The sequence below is a fragment of the Rhipicephalus sanguineus genome, chromosome 1, assembly GCF_013339695.2.
Source record: "Rhipicephalus sanguineus isolate Rsan-2018 chromosome 1, BIME_Rsan_1.4, whole genome shotgun sequence".
NCBI lineage: Eukaryota > Metazoa > Arthropoda > Arachnida > Ixodida > Ixodidae > Rhipicephalus > Rhipicephalus sanguineus.
Genome location: NC_051176.1, coordinates 200,518,436 through 200,542,551, shown reverse-complemented (window position 1 = coordinate 200,542,551; position 24,116 = coordinate 200,518,436). Strand labels below are relative to the sequence as shown.

Here is a 24,116-nt window from a genome sequence, read left to right as displayed (position 1 = left end):
AAATGAGATATAGCATGCGACTATATAATATTATTCAGAAGCGGCAAAAGAATACAAAATATCGCGGTAATTAAAATGCAGCTACATAGTATCCAACCGTCAAGAACACTTTTTGTTGCATGATTCATCATTCGCAAAATTGTTGTCAAACAACTAACAGTGCAATATGACAAAATTTAGGATCTGGCACAGCCATTCTGCAATATGTAAGCGTCGACTCATTAGCTTTACTTAATCAAACGCAAAGATGAAGTGAACAGAAATTGTCGAAAAGGGAATGTCGCTGAAGCCAACGCCTCGACAAGCGGACTAGTTTCCGTCAGGCAGGGGCGAAGCCAGAATTTTTTTTTTTTTGGGGGGGGGGGTTCAACCATACGGCTACGCCCCTGCCGTCAGGGCCCTGACGAAGACAAGCATTCATGATGAAACGTTTCCTCAACGCTTCATCTTCCGCTGAACTTTTTTTTTCTAGGAAGGAGAGAGAGAGAGAAGGAACAGAGGATAGGCAGAGAGGTTAAATAGCGTCCAGTTTGCTACCCTACTCATGGGAGGAGAATGAGGGAGTAAAAATAGAGAGAAAGAGACACATTTCACAACACACACACTGAGGAGTGTATCACAGGTGGTCACTCAGTTTGGTGCCTTGAAGTACTGCAGGAGGGCTCGTGTGGTTTTCTGGGCTGATCTGCTATGAAGACAGACTCCTAAGATCTTTCCTTCGGGAAAAGGCCGACCGTCAAGTCTCCTGAAGGCACACTGGAGCGTCCGGCGATGTGTTTGAAATAGCATACAGCGGCACAAATGATGATCGATAGTCTCTATGCGGTTGCAGTTATCGCACATTGATGAATCTGCCCTACCAATCCGATAGGTGAATGAGAAGACGCTACACCGTGCCACAGACAACACAGCAGCACAACAAAAAGACATGGACAGTAGAAGTGGACAGGACAGCACTTACTCCTGTCCACTTCTACTGTCCACGTTTTTTTTTTTTTCAGTGTGCTTCAACCTAATTTTCCAAACATGAACGTAAACCAACAGACCCAACTCGCCATCTTGCTCCAACACAGCATTCCAAGCAGGAAAGGAGGCATGCATCAAGCACCTGGTGTGTGTCTCCCTTCGTTTCAAAACAATCGTTCAGTAGCGCTACTTAAGACCACAGTTAAAGGAAATCGTCTCCAATGTGTGTAAATCACTAAGAACAAAACAAAACTGCAAAATAATATTTGGCTCACCCAGCCAAGAATGCGTGATGAAAAAAGAACGTAAACTGCTTGCAAAATCACTGTTGCTGAAGTGTATTGCTCACAAAATGAAACTTTTAGGAACGTTCTTACAACATGCCTCTGTTGGAACATTTCTCACTGAAAAAAATTTTGGAAAAAGCTCTGGCATCATTACAGAAGTAAGATAGACGTTGGGAACAAAAGGCGCCATTTTAGACGTTAGCTAAAAATATTTGTGGATGCAGCATCCGTGTTTCAAACGGCGCCCACTAAAGAAGTAACGGTTTCAGGCTTCGAAATGCAGCGTACAAAACTTATCACAGAAATTATGGTCTGACATCTCTAGAGAGCACACAGTTAAGCTTAAATGTGCCATGGCTAGCAGAAAATATGAACACTGCAAATTATAGTGACATATAACAAAAAGTACAACTAAACCAACTTTAGCACGAAAAGAAAATGTATGAACAGAAAACTAATCGAAACGACCACAAAAATTACAATGAATGAGCCACTTACTAAAATGAATAAATAAAAATTAAGAATATGAAAATACCAGCCTGATAAAAAAAAAAACATCTTTCTTTTACGATGCTCAGTATTAGAAAATTTCAGGCTAAAAGAACAAATTAATATAATGATATGACACATCAGCTAAAGAAATTGGGACTCTTCCCCATTTTCTACTCAATAAGCACACAGCTGCAAACTCAGGATTGTCAGAGGCAGATCAGGGTATTGCACTTAGTACATCACATTGCTCAGTGTCAGTATATCACAATGTGTGGCAAGTCAGTCTGAACACATGGCTTCATGACAGGTAGTTGATGGAAATCGCTAGGCACATCCGGAAGTCTGCAAAGAACACTACAAATAGCATACACACGAAAGTTGTTGGGCCACTAGCAGCATGGGGCAGCGTTTCACGTCAAATATATTTTAGCACAATAGCCCTAGTGCGGTTCCTTGAAGATGCCGACAAACAAAGACGCTCAAAAAAGTTAACTGCTTTACAAACTGTGACCTTTTGTTTTTGAAAGTTGACCTTTTGTTTTGAAAGCAGGCTCGCTCTCTGTCGCCGTACGGCGACAGAGAGCGAGCTTGCTATATTTAACCAAATGCGTCTCTTAACATCTAGGGCAAGTACCATCTGCAATAAATAGGAGAAAAGATCATTTCATTATTTGTTATTATACCTAAAATAGGACGGTGTGAAAAGATGAAAACTCGATAACACCGTACGGCGACAGAGAGCGAGATTGCTATATTTAACCAGGCACAAGAGACGCGCAAGAGAACCTCTTGGTTCTACTGAGAGCTGCAGACTTTACAGAGAAAGGAGGAGGTTAACAGAGTAGGGGCAACATAAATCACAAGTCCGAAAGCGCATCGAGATAGTCAAGGCAGCACTGAGAAAAAATGCCGAACACCTCCCCGTGAAACGCGTCTTTGACTCTCATGCCCTCAGAAATTCGCAACTAACAGAAAAGCGTGCCCAGCCTCTCGTTAGATGCAGCTAGTACCGTGGAAGAAACCATGAACCAGTGCGCTGTCGCTGCAAAGATTCTCTCATCCACAAACTTCAGTGACACAATAAAATAGGTGACACATGCCGTAACTTCCAACAATGCAGTTTTAAAATTGGGTGCGCGAAGCTTTGCGTTCGTTCATCGCCATTGCGCATGCATTATACGCTACGTACGCAACAAACGCTATCTGCGTATCCCATTGTAAAACTGGCTACTCCGCATGCGTCGTACGCCATCCTCTTGCGTACTCACGTTAAGTGGCGGAAATAGCATATGCGCCCAACGAACGCTATCTTTGCGTACCCTATTCTAAAACTGCTTTTTACGCGGCACACGTAGCTTAAGCTAATGTGTATCATGACCAGGATTTGGGGACATATGCACGTACCGCCATCTCTCGTCGGTGACTGCGGTGGCCTGCCGTAACGGAATGGGAAATAAGCGAAAAAGATCATATCTGACGAAAAAAATGATCAAAAACGACTCCCGGTTCTATACAGTAGAGACGTATTTGAACATTCTGTTAAAATTACAGTGTCGCAGTACAAACCGCTTAACTTCCCAGAGTGTTTAAAATTTTACTATGGGGCCCCATGTGTTTCTAATGGGCGGTGTTCAATTGTCCTGGGAAGCCACACGCTTTGTAGTGCAATACTGCAATTTCGCCAAAATGTTCCAGTAGGTCTCTACTGTATAAAACCGCGAGTCGTTTTTGGTAGCTTGCTTTTTTCAAGAGATATGATTTTTTTAGCCTATTTCCCATTCAGTTATGGCAAGACGCCGTTGCTACCACCGGGAGATGGCGCCAAGCCCAAATGTCCCCAAATCCTGGCAATGCTTGAAACTGCCTCATCAAGTGGCCAAGAAAAGACAGTCATTTTACTGAAATTAAGTTAACAAATATATATATATATATATATATATATATATATATATATGATATGGTTTTCGCTCATGTTCGTTCGAGCATGAACGGAAACCATGACGTGTATTTACGTTTAGACAGCTTTATCATGTATGCTCAATAAATTCCGCAGTAACGTACTGCTGAAACATGTGGCACATGCAGCCCGTGATGCAATGGAAAACGCTTTTTCATTTGCCATAGTTCTCAAATAGTGAGCGCAAATGCAGTAAAAATGAACTTACCTTCAAAAATGACAGAAACCCGTGGTTTACAGTATCCGCAAATCCACAGAAAACTAATCGCACATCAAAGCAACCACGCCCGTCCCTTGAGCATAGAAGAAAGGAAGTTGCGAGAGCGTCCCGCGCCCAAGCTGATGAGTGAATTTTTCCGCAGAGAACCTTACGGGACTCTAACCGTCAGTCAGCGTAACAGTCACTCCACAGCAGGGGCGTAGCCAAGGGGGGGGTTGGGGGGGTTCAAACCCCCCCCGAAATTTTTCAGTTTTGCTGGCGTATATAGGCACGCACACATACAAACGCACGCACGAACATACATAAAGTATGGTTGAACCCCCCCCGAAAAAAATTTCTGGCTACGCCCCTGCTCCACAGAGACATACTTGCAATCGAGTCCACAAGTTTAACACGCAGCGAAGTATAGTTTCTTCACAGCTGCGTTTATTGGCCGCGAGATCGAGCGGAGTCGCCGCCTGGCGGCTACTGGCTGAAACGCGCCTAGTGTGGATTGCTCCATGCGTCGTCTGCTAGCCGCGTTGTGTTGCATGTGCGCGTACGTCACGCAGGGCCTCAAAAGGCGGTTTGTTCCGTTGCGTTGGTGCAACTTTAACCGCTCGTACGTATGCCTAACAACATGTAAAGAAGCATTTGGCCTTGATCGGCTGTATATTTACTGTAATGAGATCAGTGAGTGCACTTGTCGAGAGTGCTGTGTGTGGTCGTCGTACCGTCCGTTCACGAGAGTCATATCAGTGTAGGTGCCGCTCTGCGGTCTAATCGTATTGCCAAGTGCACTTGGTGTTGTCCTAAAGATGAGAAGTATTAAATCTCATGTGAATATAGCCTTTTAGCGGCTCGGTGGTTAAAAAAAAAAAGGCTCTATGCACTTGCGCGTTGTGGTTAGGTGTATAACTTCGGGACTGTCGTTTATAGGTTACACGACGAGCTTTAGTTGTGTACGGTCCTGGTCCCACTGCAGAGAAATATTTCTGTCAAGTCACGTCTGACACTTCGAACAGAAAATGGAATGACGCAGAAATCGCAAAACTGAGTTGCCTTGCGCAATCATAACTTGTGGCGAAATGTATACAAAGACACCCGTGCACTTGCGAGGTAACTTATGCCTGTCAAATTTGCGCTGTGGCAAGTTCAGTGCCGGAAGTGCGTCAGGCCTCAATCTCTTCCGCGAAAACCCTTAAAAAAAAGAGAGCGAGCGAGAAAACTATATTCATCAAGACAAGCAGTGGCGATAAACTCGCTCGCGCATTTTCATCGCTTACGTGGCGTGTGAGGGCTCATAAAACGATACCCTTTACTATGCACCAGATCATGCATACACACTTGCCTGTTCTCGCGGCCGTGTAAACACAATGGAACATGCGCGAACTACAAAAGGGCTCGGGGACTCTCGTTTAAACGGACTCATAGCCAAGCGCGAACAAACTTTGCATTCACAGCGCAGACGGTACTTGAATGACAAAGAATAAATTCCATGAATTAATTTTCTTCTTTCTGGATTGATTCTCGCTTAGTTTTCCTGCGGAAGTGTGGGAAAATCAAAGCACAGGGAAGCTTCCCCGAGCGTTCGCTTACTGCGACCGTCATCACGCTTGTAGTGCACAGCAGCAACAGGCATATAAATGCACACATTAGCGAAGTTATCGCTGACTACTCACCATTCTTTCTCGTCTGCGAATGCGAATGCACCGTCGTCGAAGTGCTTGCTGCACACCATCGCGTACTTGGAAGGCGTCCTGCCGTTACGAAGCCTAACGAGCCACACTCGGCGACGTTCCGCGTCGGTGGGATAAAAATGGAAGCTTATCCCTGGCTCTGTGCAGTATGTGCGGCATTGTGGCACCGAACAAAACCTCACCATCGATAACGAAGAGTTTTTTGCGGGTACGGAACACAAAATCACGATGTGAAAACAGAAGCCCCGTGCACTTCTAGATACACCACACGAAACCAGTATCCACACTAGCGGGGTGACGGTGCTGCCACATATAGGTCGATCTCGCCGCGAATAGCCTCCACGAACCACGACACAAGCACGAAATATAGCAAAAGAGTGCATGACCGGTGAGCTCGACCGCCCATGCGAAATCGGCGAGCTTAACTGACATTGCAGAAGCAACGGCGGCGCGGATGGATACAGTCAGCGCTAAGGCCTTCGTGTGGAAGTTAGACGGTTATCGCTGCGAGTAAATTACGTAAAGTTTACTGGTTAACGAACTTTGAAGTCTTCATTGTTGCTGATGCAATGTAGACACCATACGCCTTTATCCTTTTGCGCGTTTCTTTCTTTATCGCAATGAGAGATGGCGTGCGCAGGCTCGAGTTCAAATTTCAATGCGCGGTGGTTCATGCATGCCCATGCATGCATGGGCCAAGTGGCGCGCGGTCCGCTTCTGGGCGACAAAAGGTCTTATAAAGTGCGTCTTCTAGACGTCACGAACAAGACGTTTTTAAAACGTCGAAATTGGTTTAGGATCGAACAAACGTCTTGAAATATACTTTCCAGGCCAAAATGGTCTTTAAAAATGCGTTTTCTAGACGTTCTCAAAAACGGATATAATACGGATTTTCTGTGACGTTTTTAAAACGTCGAAATCGGTTTATAATCGAACAAACGTCTTGAAATATACGTTCCAGGCCAAAATGGTCTTTAAAAATACGTTTTCTAGACGTTATCAAAAACGGATATACTACGGATTTTCTGTGACGTTTTTAAAACGTCGAAATTGGTTTAGAATCGAACAAACGTCTTGAAATATACGTTCCAGACCAAAATGGTCTTAAAAAATTCGTTGTCTAGACGTTATCAAAAGCGGATATATTACGGATATTCTGTGACGTTTTTAAAACGTCGAAATTGGTTTAGAATCCGTTTTATCCGTTTTATCCCTCAAAAAAACGTTTTCTAGACCATGTGTGCTACCTGGGTCTAGCCTGCTCGGACAGACAAGTGGTTACGACGCTCGCCTGCGGATCGTGGGTCCGCGGCTTCAAATCCTGCCTCGCCAAGAAATTTTTTTTCGCCATGAATTTCTCTCTTTCTCTTTGCTTCTATCTCTTTCTTTCTCTCTCTCTGTCTCTGTATTCGTTCTCTCACCCATCAGTCTCTGCAAGCAGAATATAAATAAGAGGACGAAGAGGGAAAAGAGGACGAAGAGAGCGCGTGCTGGTTCATGGTGATGATAGGGAGACAGAGAAGGAAAGCGCTAAAACGTTCGTAGAGGGGCTCACTGCACAAGTATAACTCAGTTACATTTCTTCTAAACTGTAGGAGAAATGCCATCGTAGAAGAAATGAAGCTTTTTTTAGGCTAAGGGACCATATTTTATATCGTCTGTACTAAAGAAAAAAAAAGACTTCCTTGTCGTCCCTTGTGTAACCCCAGACAGCATTGGGGTACAGCATCTGCTTTGGCTCTGGGCAGTAGACGAAAGCTGTCGTCAGGGGTCTACCGGCCTGGTAATCAATCACTATAAATCCTCAGCGCTTGAGAGAGAGCAAAAAAAAAAAAATTAAACGTACGTTCTCTTTCGTGTGCGAACACTTTGTCAGCTAAGTGGTTCCTCTCGCTGTCGCAATGATCCCAACACAGAGGTGAAATCATGTCATTATTTTTTTCAGCAGGTGATGGTTCCATTTTTCTAAGTAATATGCCATCTTCTCGTTAGTTCTATGACGCAGGCTCTGAATAGCTGCCGTAGAGTCCCAAAACGTGGCACGTTTGGGTGTTAGTTTATCAGTCTCACGAAATGCTGCAAGCCCTGCTATCGTGATTGTAGTTTTATGCGACACGTTGGCGTTGACACCTCGCTTAGGCACAGTCAGCAGTTGCTCTACTAGTAGGAGAAGTCAAACCATCCGTACGAAATATGACTGTTGTCTAGTCATGTCTGGCGCGGCATTACCAGCATCAGTTGCTTCAGAGCGTGGGATGAGCGATCGGTAGTCCTGAATTTCTGCCACGTAATACACTTGAGGCATATTGAATGTGCCAAATGTGGAGGGCGGAGAGGGATAGGTAAATGTTTGGTCCTGCCGCTGGTGCATATGTTGACTGTGTGACACACTTGACGACTAGTGCGCGGTCGCGTGGATGTCGCTTGAGGTCACGTTGCTGACAAGGGTGCCAAATGATGCCAAATCACGCGCACCTTGCGATACGGAAGCCGTTAACACTGGCATTCGCAGTTTCACATGTTAACTCAAATGAACAAAGGTAGCGGCCTTAATCACACAACTCTACTTAGGATTAGCAAGACATGTGCTTGGGCAAGTTGGTTCATACTTCATGTGAAACAAACGAGCGCTAAGAAACGGGGACATAAACAGGAGGCACACAGGACAGGCGCTCAGGACTCGCCACTGTGTGCCTCACAGGAGGAACACAGGACTGTCCTGTGTGCCTCCTGTTTATGTCCCCGTTTCTTAGCGCTCGTTTGTTTCTCCACTTAGGACGCGCATATGAGCGGTGCTTTTGCTTTGCACCACTGAATAACGCTGTTTTTGAACTGAATTACCGGTGCTTGCGCAGCGTTATGTTTTTGAACGAGCACAAAAAAGAAAATATCATTTTCTGAATGTAAAAGCCGGTTCTTGGTGGTCTTGAGGGGATTTTTTTGAGGAGGCGGGCAACCTAACATTTAGTACTACCGCGCACCTAAACTGAATAATGCCAGGGCACCCAGGAACACTACCTTATTGTTACACGAACGAACAGCTTGAAATCGTCCTTCTGAAGGGTGCAGAAAACAAGCAATATGGTACGTGGGGTTCACTTGGGTTCAATATATGCCGAAGCTAAGACCTGATACGTCATACTTTGTTTTCGTTCAAGGCTACATAGAGATAGAGAGATACAGTTGTGGCATTCAAAAGCAAACAAATGGAGTTTTGAAACAAGTGCGCGAGCGATAATAGAGAAAAATCAACCGCCAATTTCGATACGCCGCTTTCATCGAGGACGACTACCTCGCACTTCGGATGTGCGCGCACATGCAGGCACAATTAAGGCCTGCGATGGAAGGTTGGACCCGTTTGTGGTATGCCCCCCCCCCCCCCCCCCCCCTACCCAAACACGCTCTCATGCGCGGAGATGATTTATAGCGCCCGGTCAACTGGCACGCAGAAAGGTTAACCACCAGTGACGGTTGTAGTTGGTTACCTTGCCCGGTAGGAGGGTAAAGGGGGCTATGAAGCAAAAGAAAAATTAATATAGCGGAGCGAGAGGTGGTACGTAATATCGTCGGCCTATCGCTCGGTATTGAACACCCGAGAAGCATGTTTGCAGCTCTCCGCTCAAACCTTCATCACAACCTTCGTCCGAGGAAGTGTTTGGGAATTGCGTACTTAATTATGCACCCGTGAGCAGGTACAAAACAGGCACGGAAATCTATAGTCCCAGGCTCAGGGGTCACAGGTGGAGATCCCGGCCGATACAGTGAAGAATGCATTGCGACGCCGAGTCATGGACGGCACAGAATGATTTGTCCACGCTGTAATGGGGCCAGGCAGAAGAAAGAGCTTCAAATAAGGGATGATGGATTGTGAGCCTCAATGCCTGAACACATCCTATGGTCACATGATGTATAAATATTCGTACACTAGGGAGAAAAACCTTGCCGCTCCATTATTTATCGAAAGCGGAACCAAAACGCTACAACTATAATTCGAATTAAAAAAAACGATTTACTGGCAACCATTAATTAAGCATGTTCTGACTTTTGTTAGGTACGTGGTGGCTATTCTGCCAAACTTTCGCAGACAAGAAGTTCATTGTATACGTAGAAAACTGCTGTTTATAAATTATCTTGGGATGTTGATGTGCACAACCAAGGAACTCTCTCCATTGACTTTCAGTGTGACATGATAATTATGATTCCTTGCATTAAAAGAGAAAGAGAGAAACAATCTAAAGCAGCGACAAGCTTCAACAAAGACATGAAGCACTGTTGACATCTTTCATGAAACCGCCATTCCATTACCTATCGATAATAGATTGTGAGCGGCGTGTCTTAATTGTTTTTTAACAGTTGTAGCACGAATTGTCATAGCAAGTGGCACTTGATTATTGATGAGTAAATCAAAGTCTAGGCCAGAGGTAGGCATAGAAGGAGGTATAGAAGAGAAAGGCCTGACCGTCAACACCGTAAACAGAGCGTTGCGTTTCCTAGCGAGCGGACATTGTGGCTTTTCTTCCCGCAGTGATGGCAGCTGTGACGGTGACGATTGCGCATGCTAACCTACACAATGCGCTTGAGCATCCGGTATATAGAGATGCGCGTGACCGAAAGATCGAAAGCGCGGTCATTTGCGTTGTGTAAGCATTGTGTCATTTCACAGACAAGGTGCCACTACTGGTTTCTCTTCTTTCTGCCCTTTTCTTTTCGCAGACAATGCCCTTACAGCGAAGGCACACTCGTCTCCAATGCATTTGCTGACAATCTGCAGCCGGGATTGCTGCACGCTGGTAATCCGACTGCGCGCGGGGAACTTAGTTTCTAGCTCTATGTAACGCTGCCCTTGGCAGGTAGAGTATTCTGTGGCGCACAACTATTTATTTTGTATTGGATCATCACTTTGTGCTAGCAAAGGCCTTAAAAACTAAATCGACAAATCCATCAGAAAAAGGACGTGCAGGTATTAAGTCAATTAGCAAGCCGGAACGCATTTTCATAGAAGAATGTTTTTTTTGGCTATGCTTGCTGGTCAAAATAGGGGCCAATTTCACAAAGCTCTTTTGTTGTTGTTATGCTGCCGTCAGTCTAAAACATGATGGATCGCACTGGTTCTTACATTTAAACTTAGCGTAAGACCGCTTTTTTTTTTCTTTTTTTTTCTGTGAGTGCGGCGGAGACTTGCGTTATTATCTTAATCTGATCCATTCGGTAGGTAGTCGACCGTCAGTTAAAGTGTCATGCAAAGCGCTCGAGATAAATGTGTCAACTCGCCAGGCTTCTTGTCCATTTATTGTTTCAGCCTGCACTTATTAGTAGGATACCAGCGTTGTCTCTCTAATGCATGATTATATGAAATAACGATTGGTGTCTACTTTTCACCAAGATTTGACCCTGGGGCATGCTACTTGCTACGGTTGCCCTGTGGTTATAGCGTACTGGTGCTGAGCTCAGGTATTAAATACAGACCGCGGCTGGTGTATTTCAATGAAGGCGAATAGCAAAAACGCCTGAGGGCTAATCATAAAAATTTTTGAACCTATGCTCTATGCGCAAGTTACATAAAGGTACATATTTTTATATATTGAATAAGAAACCATCACTATTTGCTGTATATGCAAGTAGTTGCCGCCGCGGTGGTGCAGTGGTTACGGTGCTCGGCTGCTGACCCGCAGGTTACTGGTTCGATCCAAGCCGTGGTGGTCGCATTTCGATGAGACGAAATGCTAGAGGCTCGTGTGCTTAGATATAGGTGCACGTTAAAGAACCCTAGGTGGTCAAAATTACCGGAGCCTCCACTACAGCGTGCCTCGAAACCATATGGTGGTTTTGGCACGTAAAATCCCAGATATTATTATTATTATTATTATTATTATTATTATATGTGGGTAATATACGCTATAATTAATAATTTGACCAGAACTTAGTGAATACGAGCCCCTAAACTAATCTTAAACCAAAAGCTTGCATCAATGTGTGCGGCGCCAGCTAACGTACGTGGAAATATATTGCACGTGGAAATGTCAATAGCATCAATGCTGACAACCTTATATCTAACTCAAGAAAACTTCCAAGCCTTCACGGCTGTTGTTGTTTGGTTGTTGGCGGCAAACAATACGGCTAACATATAAAACGTGATGACGAGCACCTTTGTGAATGTTACCATGTTGGAAGCGCAGGTTCACAGTGCAGGCCTTCATGTTATCTCGGAACGCGAGTCACCTAGTTCAAACAAAGAAAATAAATATTCTGTATCTTGCGGCCTTTGGCAGCTTAAAGCAATCGAAACCTACGTGCATGCGGGAACACTCTTAACGGCCTCTGGTTCAATCTCATTTCCCTCCTCTCAGGCGCACTTCAAGTGCTATCGAAAAAGGCACTTGAGGTGTCTTCCTCCGCACAAAATTTTCACAAAACAGAGAGATTATCAACGAAACATTTTATGCAAGCAAAATATACAGTACAGGTTTTCGCAGTACGTGAGCAATGTACATTTGTTCCTAGTAGCCATGCAAGCGAGCGTAAGAGTACACCAGAAGACCAGGCATTCCTCCAAGCAACCTCGCCGCTTAGTTAAAGATGGTGAGAATGAAGCGAGCATGCGGTGTAGCACAGTTACCATTTGAGTATTTCCTTCTGTCGCGAAAAGCCCCGCCGAGCCAAGCCCTTCACCAGAAGTGGGTACATTTGGGCCAAAGCCCAGAGCCCTTCACCTTTCGCCAAAGACAATATACACGACGATTGGTTACCGCTAACAGGAACGAGGTACGCAGAGCACAGAACGCAGATCGCGCGATATCAGTGGCAACGGACCTTCCATCAACAACAAAATGTATATACATGTCAATGCAGGCAGGTGATAAGAGGCAAACTTAACGAGAAGCAGGAACAGGTGTGCAACGAAGAAAAATATGGGAAAGTTCGATATGATGATGTCAGGTTGCAGTGTTTCCGTCGGAGGGTGAAGACGCACCGGTGAGCGAAAGCCAATGTCCAAGCGTAGAACCGCTTGAAGACGTCGCAGAACTACAAAGACGCCTATCCGCTTCGGTGAATGCCTGCCTTCCGTCGAAAGGATAGGGAAGCGAGCGCGGGCTCCAAAAGCGATTATGTGTGGCCGTCGCAGTCCGTTGTGAAAAAATGTTATTGCGGCGAGGATTAATAGCCCGTCGTGGCCCCAGAGAAGCTGAACCCAGCTAATACTATAGCCATACTGTGTGCAACGGCACGGTGGGGGTAGGGAAACGGTGGGTGCGAGCTTTCCTAGAAGGGCCTGCGGCCGGGCGGTGGAGCGCCGGCGCCACCACCCTCTCCAAAGCCCGGTATGAGCGGAGCCGCCTTCTGCACGTCGGCTTCGGTGAGGAACGGGGCCGTTGGGTTGCCGATGTTGTCGTTCACGTAAAAGAAGTCGGGAGCATTCTGGCACGGCACGGCCTCCTCGGCGAAGGCGCACGTCAGACTAAGCTGGTTGAACACGGTCTGGTTGCCGCACAGGAAGCTGTACTGCTGAACCTCGGTGCTGCCGTCTTCTTTCGGCACCACGTTGCATACGTGGAAGATGAGGCAGGCGTTGTCGACATCCGCGAAGTAACCGTTCTTGGCCGGGCACTGGAACGAGGTCTTGACACCACCCAACAGAAGTTCTGCGCCATCGGGCAGCTCGTACGCTGCCCGTTTTGTCTGAAATGGCAAAAATGCACGAGGATATGTAATTGCTGTAAGGCGAAAATAATTGCCATGCAGCTTGGAGACTATCCTATAGCTGACCGGTTAATTTAATCTAGCTGGCCGGTGACGTTGTGCTAGCTGGTTAAGGTTGGTTTCGTTCTCCTGCAGTGTGAATTACCGCTGTTTCTCTCTGCTGATCATTTTGATTTGACAATGTCGAGAATGATTGTACGTTGTTACAATTTTTAAATGGCTTTCTTTTTTCGACACAAACGTGGAAAAAAAAATGCATCGTATTGATTACTGACTATTTGATTTCGCTGTGTTCTTTTGTCTTATTGAAATGAAAGTAAGATAAAGCTATCGATGAAATGTGAGATGGCGGTGAAGATATTCTCTCTCCTTTTGCTTGTGGTCGTGGCGCAAAAATAAAAATAAAAATAAGGAGTGACGCTCTTATGTAACGAACACTTAAAGTGAAACAGCGAGGCAGTTTCTATGCAGCGCGCCTTTATTAATCGATTGCCGTCATGCGAACCGCATTTTACGGAGGTTACACACAAGCTAATTTAGTTCGACTACAGCGCCATGCTCAGTTAACATTTTTCGATACTGAACAGTTGCGGCCGCGTCATACAGAACAGCTTGTAATCGACATGTCAGGTAGAGTAAGGAACCGATGGCATGTGGTTGACTGATGGTATGCGCTTGAAGTTGTCCCTCAAGGCTTTGTAAATAGAGTGTATGGGTGATATTTGAATATAACAAGACCGGGTAAAATAATATCATTTCACTGTTTCTACTAGGGTAAAGGTGTTAAGGTCAATACAACAATGGAGTTTCACATATTGCCACGCCCACTTCTTGTCTTGTTTTGATGTATTCGGGTTTGACCGGCAGGGACGGTTATCAACGCTCGACGCTGTCCGCGAAGTAGTGTTCTAGAAGCGTCGCGATTGTAGTAGATCGGTTTGTTAAGATTACGCCCCGCACGCGAATGTTCCAGCTTTGTCTAGAGATAACGCCGCCACCAGCGATATTGCTGGAAAGTTCGATAGCGCCTGTATAAAAGCCGACGCGCTTGATCGCTTGTCAGTTGATCGACGGTCGACGTTCTGTCCGCCGCTATCAGTGTATTGCTGTAGTTTGACTATCAGTTTCTCGGCCACAAGTTCGGCCAAATAAACAGTTTCACCTCGGACCTGCTGACTGCTGTCTTCATCGACGTCACGACTACGTGACATCTGGTGGAGGTGCTGAGAAGTTCTTCGTAAAGAAGAACTTCTCTCCGGCCCGAGCCAGCTACCTTATCGTTGTACCTTCGGGACTGCGACCAGAAATTTTGCATGCCCTGCACGACGACCCAACGGCTGGACACCTCGGACTTTCCCGAACGCTCGCACGAGTACAGGAAAAGTACTACTGGCCGCGCCTTGCCGCCGATGTCACTCGCTACTTAAGGACATGCCGAGACTGTCAGCGACGGAAGACACCGCCCGCAAGACCAGCAGGCTTCCTTCAGCCGATCGAGCCTCCTCGGCGACCATTCCAGCAGATCGGGATGGACCTCCTGGGGCCGTTCCCAACGTCGACTTGCGGAAATAAATGGATCGTCGTGGCTACCGACTACCTCACCCGCTACGCCGAAACAAAAGCCCTGCCTAAAGGCAGTGCCGCTGAGGTAGCCAAGTTCTTCGTTGAGAGCATCGTCCTTCGACACGGCGCCCCAGAGGTTCTCATCACCGACAGAGGTACGGCGTTCACGGCTGACCTAACTCAGGCGATCTTGGAATACAGCCACACAAGCCACCGCCGCGCCACTGCGTACCACCCACAGACCAACGGCCTCACCGAGCGTCTAAATAAGACCATCGCCGACATGCTGGCGATGTACGTCGACGTCGAACACAAGACGTGGGACGCCATCCTTCCGTACGTGACCTTCGCGTACAACACGGCCGTACAGGAAACGACGCAGATGACGCCATACAAGTTGGTCTACGGACGGAGCCCGACAACGACGCTTGACGCCATGCTACCAAACGTGACCGACGAGGAAAACATCGACGTGGCCACCTACCTACAGCGCGCCGAAGAAGCACGACAGCTCGCCCGCCTACGGATCAAGAACCAGCAGACGACTGACAGCCGCCGCTACAACCTTCGACGACGCCATATGGAATACCAACCCGGTGACCGTGTATGGGTATGGACGCCAATACGCCGACGAGTACTTAGTGAGAAGCTTCTTCGACGATACTTGGGACCGTACAGGGTACTTCGACGCCTCGGCGCACTCGACTATGAGGTTGTCCCTGACGGCATTACGAACTCTCAGCGGCGCCGTGCGCGACCTGAAATCGTCCATGTCGTGCGCCTTAAGCCGTTTTTTGCGCGTTAGCGAGCTTGGGGACTCTATTTCTTTCCTTTGCTTTTTTTTTATTTGTGTATGCACTTGTTTTTTTTTCTCTCTTCTATGTTCTTTCACAAGCATCGGGACGATGCTTTTTCAGAGGGGAGCAATGCCACGGCCACTTCTTGTCTTGTTTTGATGTATTCGGGTTTGACCGGCAGGGACGGTTATCAACGCTCGACGCTGTCCGCGAAGTAGTGTTCTAGAAGCGTCGCGATTGTAGTAGATCGGTTTGTTAAGATTACGCCCCGCACGCGAATGTTCCAGCTTTGTCTAGAGATAACGCCGCCACCAGCGATATTGCTGGAAAGTTCGATAGCGCCTGTATAAAAGCCGACGCGCTTGATCGCTAGTCAGTTGATCGACGGTCGACGTTCTGTCCGCCGCTATCAGTGTATTGCTGTAGTTTGACTATCAGTTTCTCGGCCACAAGTTCGGCCAAATAAACAGTTTCACCTCGGACCTGCTGACTGCTGTCTTCATCGACGTCACGACTACGTGACAATATCGTCGACCCTCCATACACGTTGACAACAATCCAAGCTAATCATCAAGCTTATCATCAATATCAATGTCATCAAGCTTATAGCCAAGCTTGATTATCAAAGTAATGATCCAAATAAAGATAATTTGAAGCTAACATTGGAAGAAGAGAAAAATTAATGAGATCACTATAGGTTCATATACGTTAGTGCAAATTTTGTTGACTGGCAACTGTAATGTGGAACAACGAGTGTATAGCTATGTGAGATTCTGGAGAGATGGGTTGGAAATGGAGGGCGTTATGTCGTTGCATGATTAAAACTGTGACACTTGTGTGTGTGTGTGTGCGTGGGTGCGAAGTATCTGGAAGCAACGACTGCTATAATAAGCACCCATTATCTCGTTTGCTTTTCTTATTAAGGAATGCATACCACATGAACGTTGTCGTGGACACAATAGGGTACCTTATGCCACTTACCCTTGGCAGTGCCAGCGCAACGGTCATTACAGCAAAGGCTGAAAGAAGGACATAAAGGGAGTGACTCAGACAAAGTAGTTTGAAAGAAGCATGAAAGACGGATAACTTTAGAGTTATTCATATTACTTTAAATACATATAGGTATGTATATGTACATTTTAAACTTCCAGTTCTTTTTTTTTCTCTAGCTTTATAGCTCCCATTACGCACCACTATAATGTACGCAACAGAGTGCCGCGGAGCCCAGGCTCAGGATGGGTTCAAAGCACTTATACAGGGTGTTTCAAGAAATGTGTCCAGTATTTTTTAAAAATCACAGAACGGAGGTATCTGCGTGCTATCTGCGGCGTTACCTTTACTGTGGGAGAGGGCATTTTGAGATGCGTACAAACATTAATTACGACAGTAATTGTAGAAATTAAGAAGATTAACTTTTTAACCAGTGGAAATAAGTGGTCGAGTCAAATGGGCGAATGGATGCAGTTCCTGAGAATAGCCCATAGCCGCTTTGAAATTTTTGAAAGGCGGCCACTGGTAATCACCGCGGAGCGATGAAATCTGGCTAATTTTGCTGGCGATACCGAAACCTACGCACCAAAAAGCGCGCCTGCCATTCACTGCGGAAACGCCCTCCGTGACGACACTGTTTCCCTCCCGGGGGGGGGGGGGGTCATGTGCGGCTCGCTCAGCAACGAAACGAAGTATCTAGATCAACGGATGATAACGGCGCTCGCTTATCCTCCTCCCCCCTTGCGAGGGAAACAGTGTCGTCACGGAGGGCGTTTCCGCAGTGAATGGCAGTGAATGGCGCGCTTTTTGGTGCGTAGGTTTCGGTATCGCCAGCAAAATTAGCCAGATTTCATCGCTCCGCGGTGATTACCAGTGGCCGCCTTTCAAAAATTTCAAAGCGGCTATGGGCTATTCTCAGGAACTGCATCCATTCGCCCATTTGACTCGACCACTTATTTCCACTGGTTAAAAAGTTAATCTTCTTAATTTCTACAATTACTGTCGTAATTAATGTTTGTACGCATCTCAAAGTGCCCTCTCCCACAGTAAAGGTAACGCCGCAGATAGCACACAGATACCTCCGTTCTGTGATTTTTAAAAAAATACTGGATACATTTCTTGAAATACCCTGTATATCCTTACGCGAGATTTTTTAAAATAGCGTCAACATTTAAACACAGGGCCCCGTATTTTTTTTCTTCACATTTTTTAATGCATCTAAGCGATGGAGGTAAATAATTGACGTTCTGCCCTATGACTGAGCAGATCTTTTTACTGATAACAAAATAGCGCAAACTTACCTAGTAGGAACTTCATTTTGTCCTACAACAAAAAAGAAAGGGAACAAAATCAATACAGCATGAACTTTACATTTAATGTCAGTTGGCCTATTAAATGGGGAACGGGGAAGGAGGGCACAGCGTCCGTTAATTGCACAGTAGGTCAACAGGGACGAAGGCTCTAAATAATTAATATAATAATCCTTAACGAGAATTCATATATGACTATGCGAGCACTTCCGCCCCGTCAAAATTCCCCCTCTACCATAAATCGGCAAACTCACTCATGAGTCGACTCATTCAGACTCACTCAGACTCAGATCAGACTGTGAGTCTGAGTGTGAGTGAGTCCGGATTAATAATAATTTGGTGAGTTTTAGTCCGAGTGAATCCGCTTGAGGAAAAGTTTAGTGAGTCTGAGTCAGGATGAGTCCGATTAAGGAAAATATTGATGAGTCTGAGTCTGAGTCTGAGTGTGCCCTAAGAGCAAAATATATGTCTTGAGTGAGTCTGAGTGAGCTCCACCTTTCATTTCCGACCTGTGGTCATGTCCACTCATATTCAAAATTACTGTAATCCTTATGTCGGCTTATGTTTATCCTCGTCTATTCACACATATCTCCACGCACTAGCGTTCATGCGCCACCTCAATACTTATTGAACAGAGGAACAGAGGAGGGGGGGGGGGCATGACGTTTCCCCGCAAACTCTTTCACGGGAAGTTCTCGACAAAAATATCTCGTGGGAGTCGCATATTTTATAAAACTGTCCTGAGTGGATTTAAACCTCTGATAACTTTTATATGAAGGTACATGATCAAATGGCGTATCGTGACGTGCCGATTATGGAAATATTGGCGTTAAAGAGCCTTGACACCATGATAAAAAACGCTAATTTTACGCTAACGAACTCATGAGTTGACTCACTCAGGCTCGCTCAGAGTCAGATCAAGCCGTGAGTCTGAGTCTGAGTGAGACCGGCTGAGTAATATGTTGGTGAGTCCGAGTGAGTTCGGTTGAGAAAAAAATTCAGTGAGTCTGAGTCAGAGTGAGTCCGGTTGAGGTAAATTTGGGTGAGTCTGAGTCCGAGTGAGCACCTAGGGCAAAATATATTTCTTGAGAGAGTCTGAGTGAGCTCCAGTTTTTCTGCCGTCCTATACCCACTACACATAGAGTCCATGCTATGACAGTTGAAAAAGAATAGGCCCGAAATTTCTGCAAAAGCTTCAGAAAATTGGCAAGTAAATAAAAGTGAAGCATCAAGTATACAAATTGTTACTCAGTATAAAAAAAAACTGATATCACATTTCTGTAGCTTGCACCGTTAAAGTTCCTAAAACGGACAAATGTATTACATAAATTTACAACTCACATGAGGCATTTACTGTCTCTGTGAAGGTTTTGAAAAAAGTCCACTTTACAAATTAACGGCATATTTCAGAGTGGCGTAAAATTCGTGAATTTTGTTCACGTTAGGTGCATTATTAGGAGCAATTGCTAGAATTCTGATATTAGTTCTTTATTACTGAGCAATATATTTGTAAACATTATTGTCTAATTGTTTGAAGTTAAGCCATTTTCAAGATTTTTTAAAAGAAATTGACAATAAAAAATTTTGTTTGTCACATTCACAACATCATGAAACTTTCTGTTAAAACCAAGAAAGTTAATCAAAGTCAGCGCAGTGGCTGGTCACAAAGAAACATTTCTCTACTGACATGGACTTCGACAGGAGCACCCGGATTCAATATTCGGCTTAAATTCTAAAAGATAGCAGCGCAATAACTAAGGTACGTCGGCCATGCGGAGATGTATCATTCAAGGTGAAAAAATTTAACAGAAGAACGCAATGCAAGTTCCGTTTACTGATCGAAATCCAAATCGCGTAACTCTGCAGCATGGGAGGGCTATCATTCTGCATTGTGTTGACGATGTAAGAAAAAGAAACAGTGATTGGCCGCGACAAAGCGAGATATTCGCTTCATTCGCATTTGACCTTAAGCGGTAAAGGTTAAGTCTAACGCGGTCTTCTATCTCACTAACGGACTCGTTGTGCACTAGGTAATGGCCATTAAGTTCAGGAAAGCGTGCCTCCAATAGGCCACTTATGTTCACTTTCATTTTTTTGTTTTTTCGTCCTTATTTCGCAGTGACGCATTTCTTTGAGCGAACGTTTACTTCAAGCCAACTGATGTTCTTTATTTCTTTCAACTGGATGATGCACACCGCTGTAAAACAAGGAGGGGATGGAGGCTGGACGGACCTGTAAGACTTCCCGCCAGTTGCTCCAAGCTATTGCCACTTATGAAATTTTAGAGAGATGGAGGTAAAAGCGAAGGAAAGGCAGGGAGGGTAACCAGGTTGTACCCGGTTCGCTACCCTACACGAGGGGAAGGGGAAGGGGAGAAAAAAGAATAGAGAGGGCAAGGAGGAAAGAGGGAACAAGTAATACACGCACACACATCAGTGTTTACTGCACACACAGACAGTCACAACCCAGAAATATTTGACATCGGTTCCTCTGCGAGATGTTCAAAAAGGCTTGCAAGGACTGGCTCCAAGGAAATTTTAGAGTACGCATAAGCGATAGGCATGTCGTTATGTGCGTCATAATGCAGAAGCAGAGCGCAAGAGTAATAAATAAGACCACTTGTAAAGCGAAGGGCAGCAAGGGTTTCCTCTATTCAAGTGCGCAGAAAGTTCTGCACGCCTTTTCAGAGACTCTGATTTGCTATACAGTTGAAACCCGATTTAACGAAGCGATGGGGACGCTTGAATTATTGCGCTAAATCGGGTAGTTCGTAAAATCGAGAAAGGGATTTTTCGGTCCTTCGAAATCTACAATTGTAACATATAGCGACACACAAAAGCTAACGCTGTATTTTCTTAGCCGCTAACCCACGCCTGAGCGTGTGAAAGGTCCGCGGTAGCGGCCCCGGGCGATCCAGGCCACGTAGATGGTCACGTGAAGCTATGACAAGCTGCCGATATTCAAAGGCGGAGAGAATGAAGAGAGTAATTGCGCGAGCAATAATGTTTCGGGGAGACGGGCCACCTCTTGGTTAAACCACCAAATATCAAAAGCAACCACAGAAGTGTTCCCGTGGAAACTTATACAGAGACAATAAACCATCACCGCCCCTAGCCCCATATGATACGTTAGAGCGTTACCAACTAATCAATCGGTTGTTCCGTGCTCGGGCGTAGCGTGCCGCCTCACCAGAATAAAACCAGGAACAGGACTAGTGCGGCTATAGATGTCTGAACGTGATAGCAAACCTCTCGAAGAAACGCCCGTCTGTGTGAAAATTAATGAGAAATTATCGCTTTTTTACTCACCTATTTAAGAAAAAGCTTCGTTAAATCGATTTTGGTGCCAAGTTAGATTCGTTAATTCGGGTTGATGACGAAATTAAACTCTATGGGTATCTGCCGGGGAATGGAAGTTTCTTCGTTGGATCGGAGACTTCATGAAATCGGGTTTCGTTAGATCGAGTTTTAACTATATAATGTTTTAATGGCTTCGCCCACATGTAGGCGTAACGGGCAAGGGTGCGGCTGATTGACTTCTTCCTGATGCCTTGGACATCAGACCAAAAAATCAGGCACCTATATACCCTCAATGTCTTCTAAGATAAGGAAGAATATGGTATATACATCGCCATGACATGGCAAGCTTACTGCGTCGCGTAGTAATTCGAACAGTCTTCTAGGTTAATTAAAAAAGGGTTGTCTAGGCTCAGTGAACCATGCGGCGCAAAATATAACGTGTTTTCTTAATAAGCTTCGCTCATCACAAGAAAACACAGATTTAAAGAAAGAAGTTAACAATATACAAGATCAATTATTTATTCTCACAACCCCGTATACTCCGACGTGCTAGATTTTCTTCAAGGATGACACCTGCCTTTTTTTATACTACCTTAAATAAGGGCAGCATAGGTTTCGTAACTTAATTGTGACTTTCATGTTGGGAGAGTCAGTCGCAACGAAAAATAATACCTGCAGCTAGCCTACGAAAGAAGGCAGAAACTATTGCTTAAGATACAACAAACGGTGACCGAAATTGGTGCACTGGCAGAAAAGTTTGGCGCGACAGAAAGAACAGAGAAATGTTCCGAGGGAACAGCTCTCCGTTCACTTCTGCGACCTCTCCTAGGCTCGCCTAATATATTTCCTGTAAATATAATTATCACATTTAGTCGCTCAACCTGAATTTGTACTTATATCTATTTCAATTTTTTTGAACTCTCCTTTGAACTATTTTGATCCTCTTCCCCCTCTCCACGCAGTCGTCGTGTGCACACCGGCAAAAGTTACTGCGTTCCAATAAGGAGCTCCTGTCTTCCTATATCTGTACCCTCTGCTTCTTCGCAATGTCTAGTGAGACTCAATACCCGGGTTTGTTGTTCTGTATACGCTATTATTTTTTTTTCTAACTCTCACGATGAAGCACTGCATTGTGCTAGCATCGCATTCAACGGGTATTTTAACTTTAAACAAAATCGTACAAGAGAAAATACCAAGTAGGCTGGAAATTCAGGTTTGATCCAATCAGATATTCACGTGGACTTAATGTGAAAATGGCTTCATGTAGACACTTAGCAGCGCGACAAGCAAACATTAGTGATCAAAAGTAGCCCGAGACTGTTATGCCCCCCCCCCCCCCCCGGCTTGGAATTATTAGCGACCCGTTGGATTGAGTCGCAATGCAATTCAAAAGAACTGTGAATAAACCTTGGGGTTAACACATCTATAATAAAACTAACACATCTGTCATACAACTCGATATTAGATTCGCGCATAAGCGATAAAACAATGACAACGTGGTTGTATCCGGCAAAGCACGTCAGCTCACCGCAGTAACACGAGCCTCATTCACCTATGTTCCTTCCGGGGATTATGTTTGAACTTCCAGCAGGGCAACTTAAAAATGAAGCTGGAGAAATTTCAAAGTATCAATACAATATTGCATGTAAACGAACTATTACGGAACACAGAATATATCGCTAGTTCTGATGCAAACAACAAACAGCCGATTTAAGCGAATGAATAGAGTAGTTTCAATAGGAGGCAGCATCCCTTGAGCAACGATGAGATTGCTCAGGGGTGTAGGGGGTAGGATTAAGCCTGCCCACAGGCGAGAAACGGTAGGGAACTCCTCTACGCAGCCTCTCTGGCAAATGCGCGTAGAAACAGCTGTTTCTTCAACACCGGGGTCGACTATAGCGATCGCCGCGAGACACAAGAAACACACACTTGGGCAACACAGTAACGCGGGCGTGCCTGCACACCAGCGTGTATCCGAATGGAGCGGCAGCAGATACGGACTCACCGCGGTGTTCACTGCCGGTTGGCGAGCTGTGCTGTACGACTCCTGTCGATTGCTGCGCTCGCCTTTAAGTAGCAGAGCGCCGTCGGTGAGAGAGCGGGCGAGAGAAAGTGCTGGCAGTGGTTACAGGGGAGTCGTGCATAAATTGGTTAAAAAAGAGAGAAAGAAACTGGACTGGAGACTGATGCATGACAAGGATCAGTGCTAGTATATGGTGAAGCCAATCATCCCTCTCGAAGCGCCGCCATTTAAAGTGAGGCGAGAGATGCGCACCCCGGCGTAACAGGGCCGCGAGAAGGGAAAGCATGACCGGTGCTTATGTTAGCAGGACACTCTCACTGATGCCCAGCGAATGCTGCAGCCTGTAACCGGGCGACCCGACCGGGCGTGACCTTCCGGCGTCTGCGTACACACCTCAGAGGGACGTCTGCTGCTTCTGCTGCGGCATCTCACTGAGCCGTGCATAGCCAGCCCGCTATAGTCCACTCCTGTTAATGCGGACACTCCGAGCAGCTGGAATTTCGAAGCCGAAGGCAAAGAGGCCTGCCGGTGCACAAGGCTCCTTCATTACGGTAATAGTTTCAGACAAGGCCTCTCACTAATTTACGATGGCGTGGAATAGGTCTCGAAGTGCCACGGAGCACTGGTTCCGAATTAGCGAGCTTTGTATTGCGTGACGTGAATATTCAGCGATCGACTATCATAAATTTACGTTATCGAGGGTCAGAAACGACTTTCTCGAGAAAATCTACATTAGCTCCAATGTCTCGTGAACTATCAGTCTGTATACAGACTGATATTACCTCGCATTCGTAAAAGTATACCTTTACGAATGCCATGTATGCTTCGTGGGTTT

General features: G+C 45.6%; 1 protein-coding gene across 1 annotated transcript; it reads right to left on the bottom strand.

The window, feature by feature from the left end:
- Window positions 1-12,680: 12,680 nt before the first annotated feature.
- On the bottom strand, window positions 12,681-23,356 carry LOC119405298 (U-scoloptoxin(01)-Cw1a). Its single transcript, XM_037672123.2, has 4 exons — window positions 23,264-23,356; window positions 17,951-17,972; window positions 16,641-16,678; window positions 12,681-13,278 (listed from the first exon to the last, which is right to left on the bottom strand). Exons 2-4 carry the CDS (start codon window positions 17,964-17,966, stop codon window positions 12,862-12,864), a joined length of 471 nt encoding a protein of 156 aa, XP_037528051.1. The 5' UTR covers window positions 17,967-17,972; window positions 23,264-23,356; the 3' UTR covers window positions 12,681-12,861.
- Window positions 23,357-24,116: the final 760 nt, after the last annotated feature.

Bases quoted from the DNA above. Each gene is read 5' to 3' on its own strand.
- LOC119405298 (XM_037672123.2), bottom strand. The intron at 13,279-16,640 runs GTAAGTGGCATA...TTGCCATTTCAG, and splicing joins TTGCGCTGGCACTGCCAAGG to ACAAAACGGGCAGCGTACGA.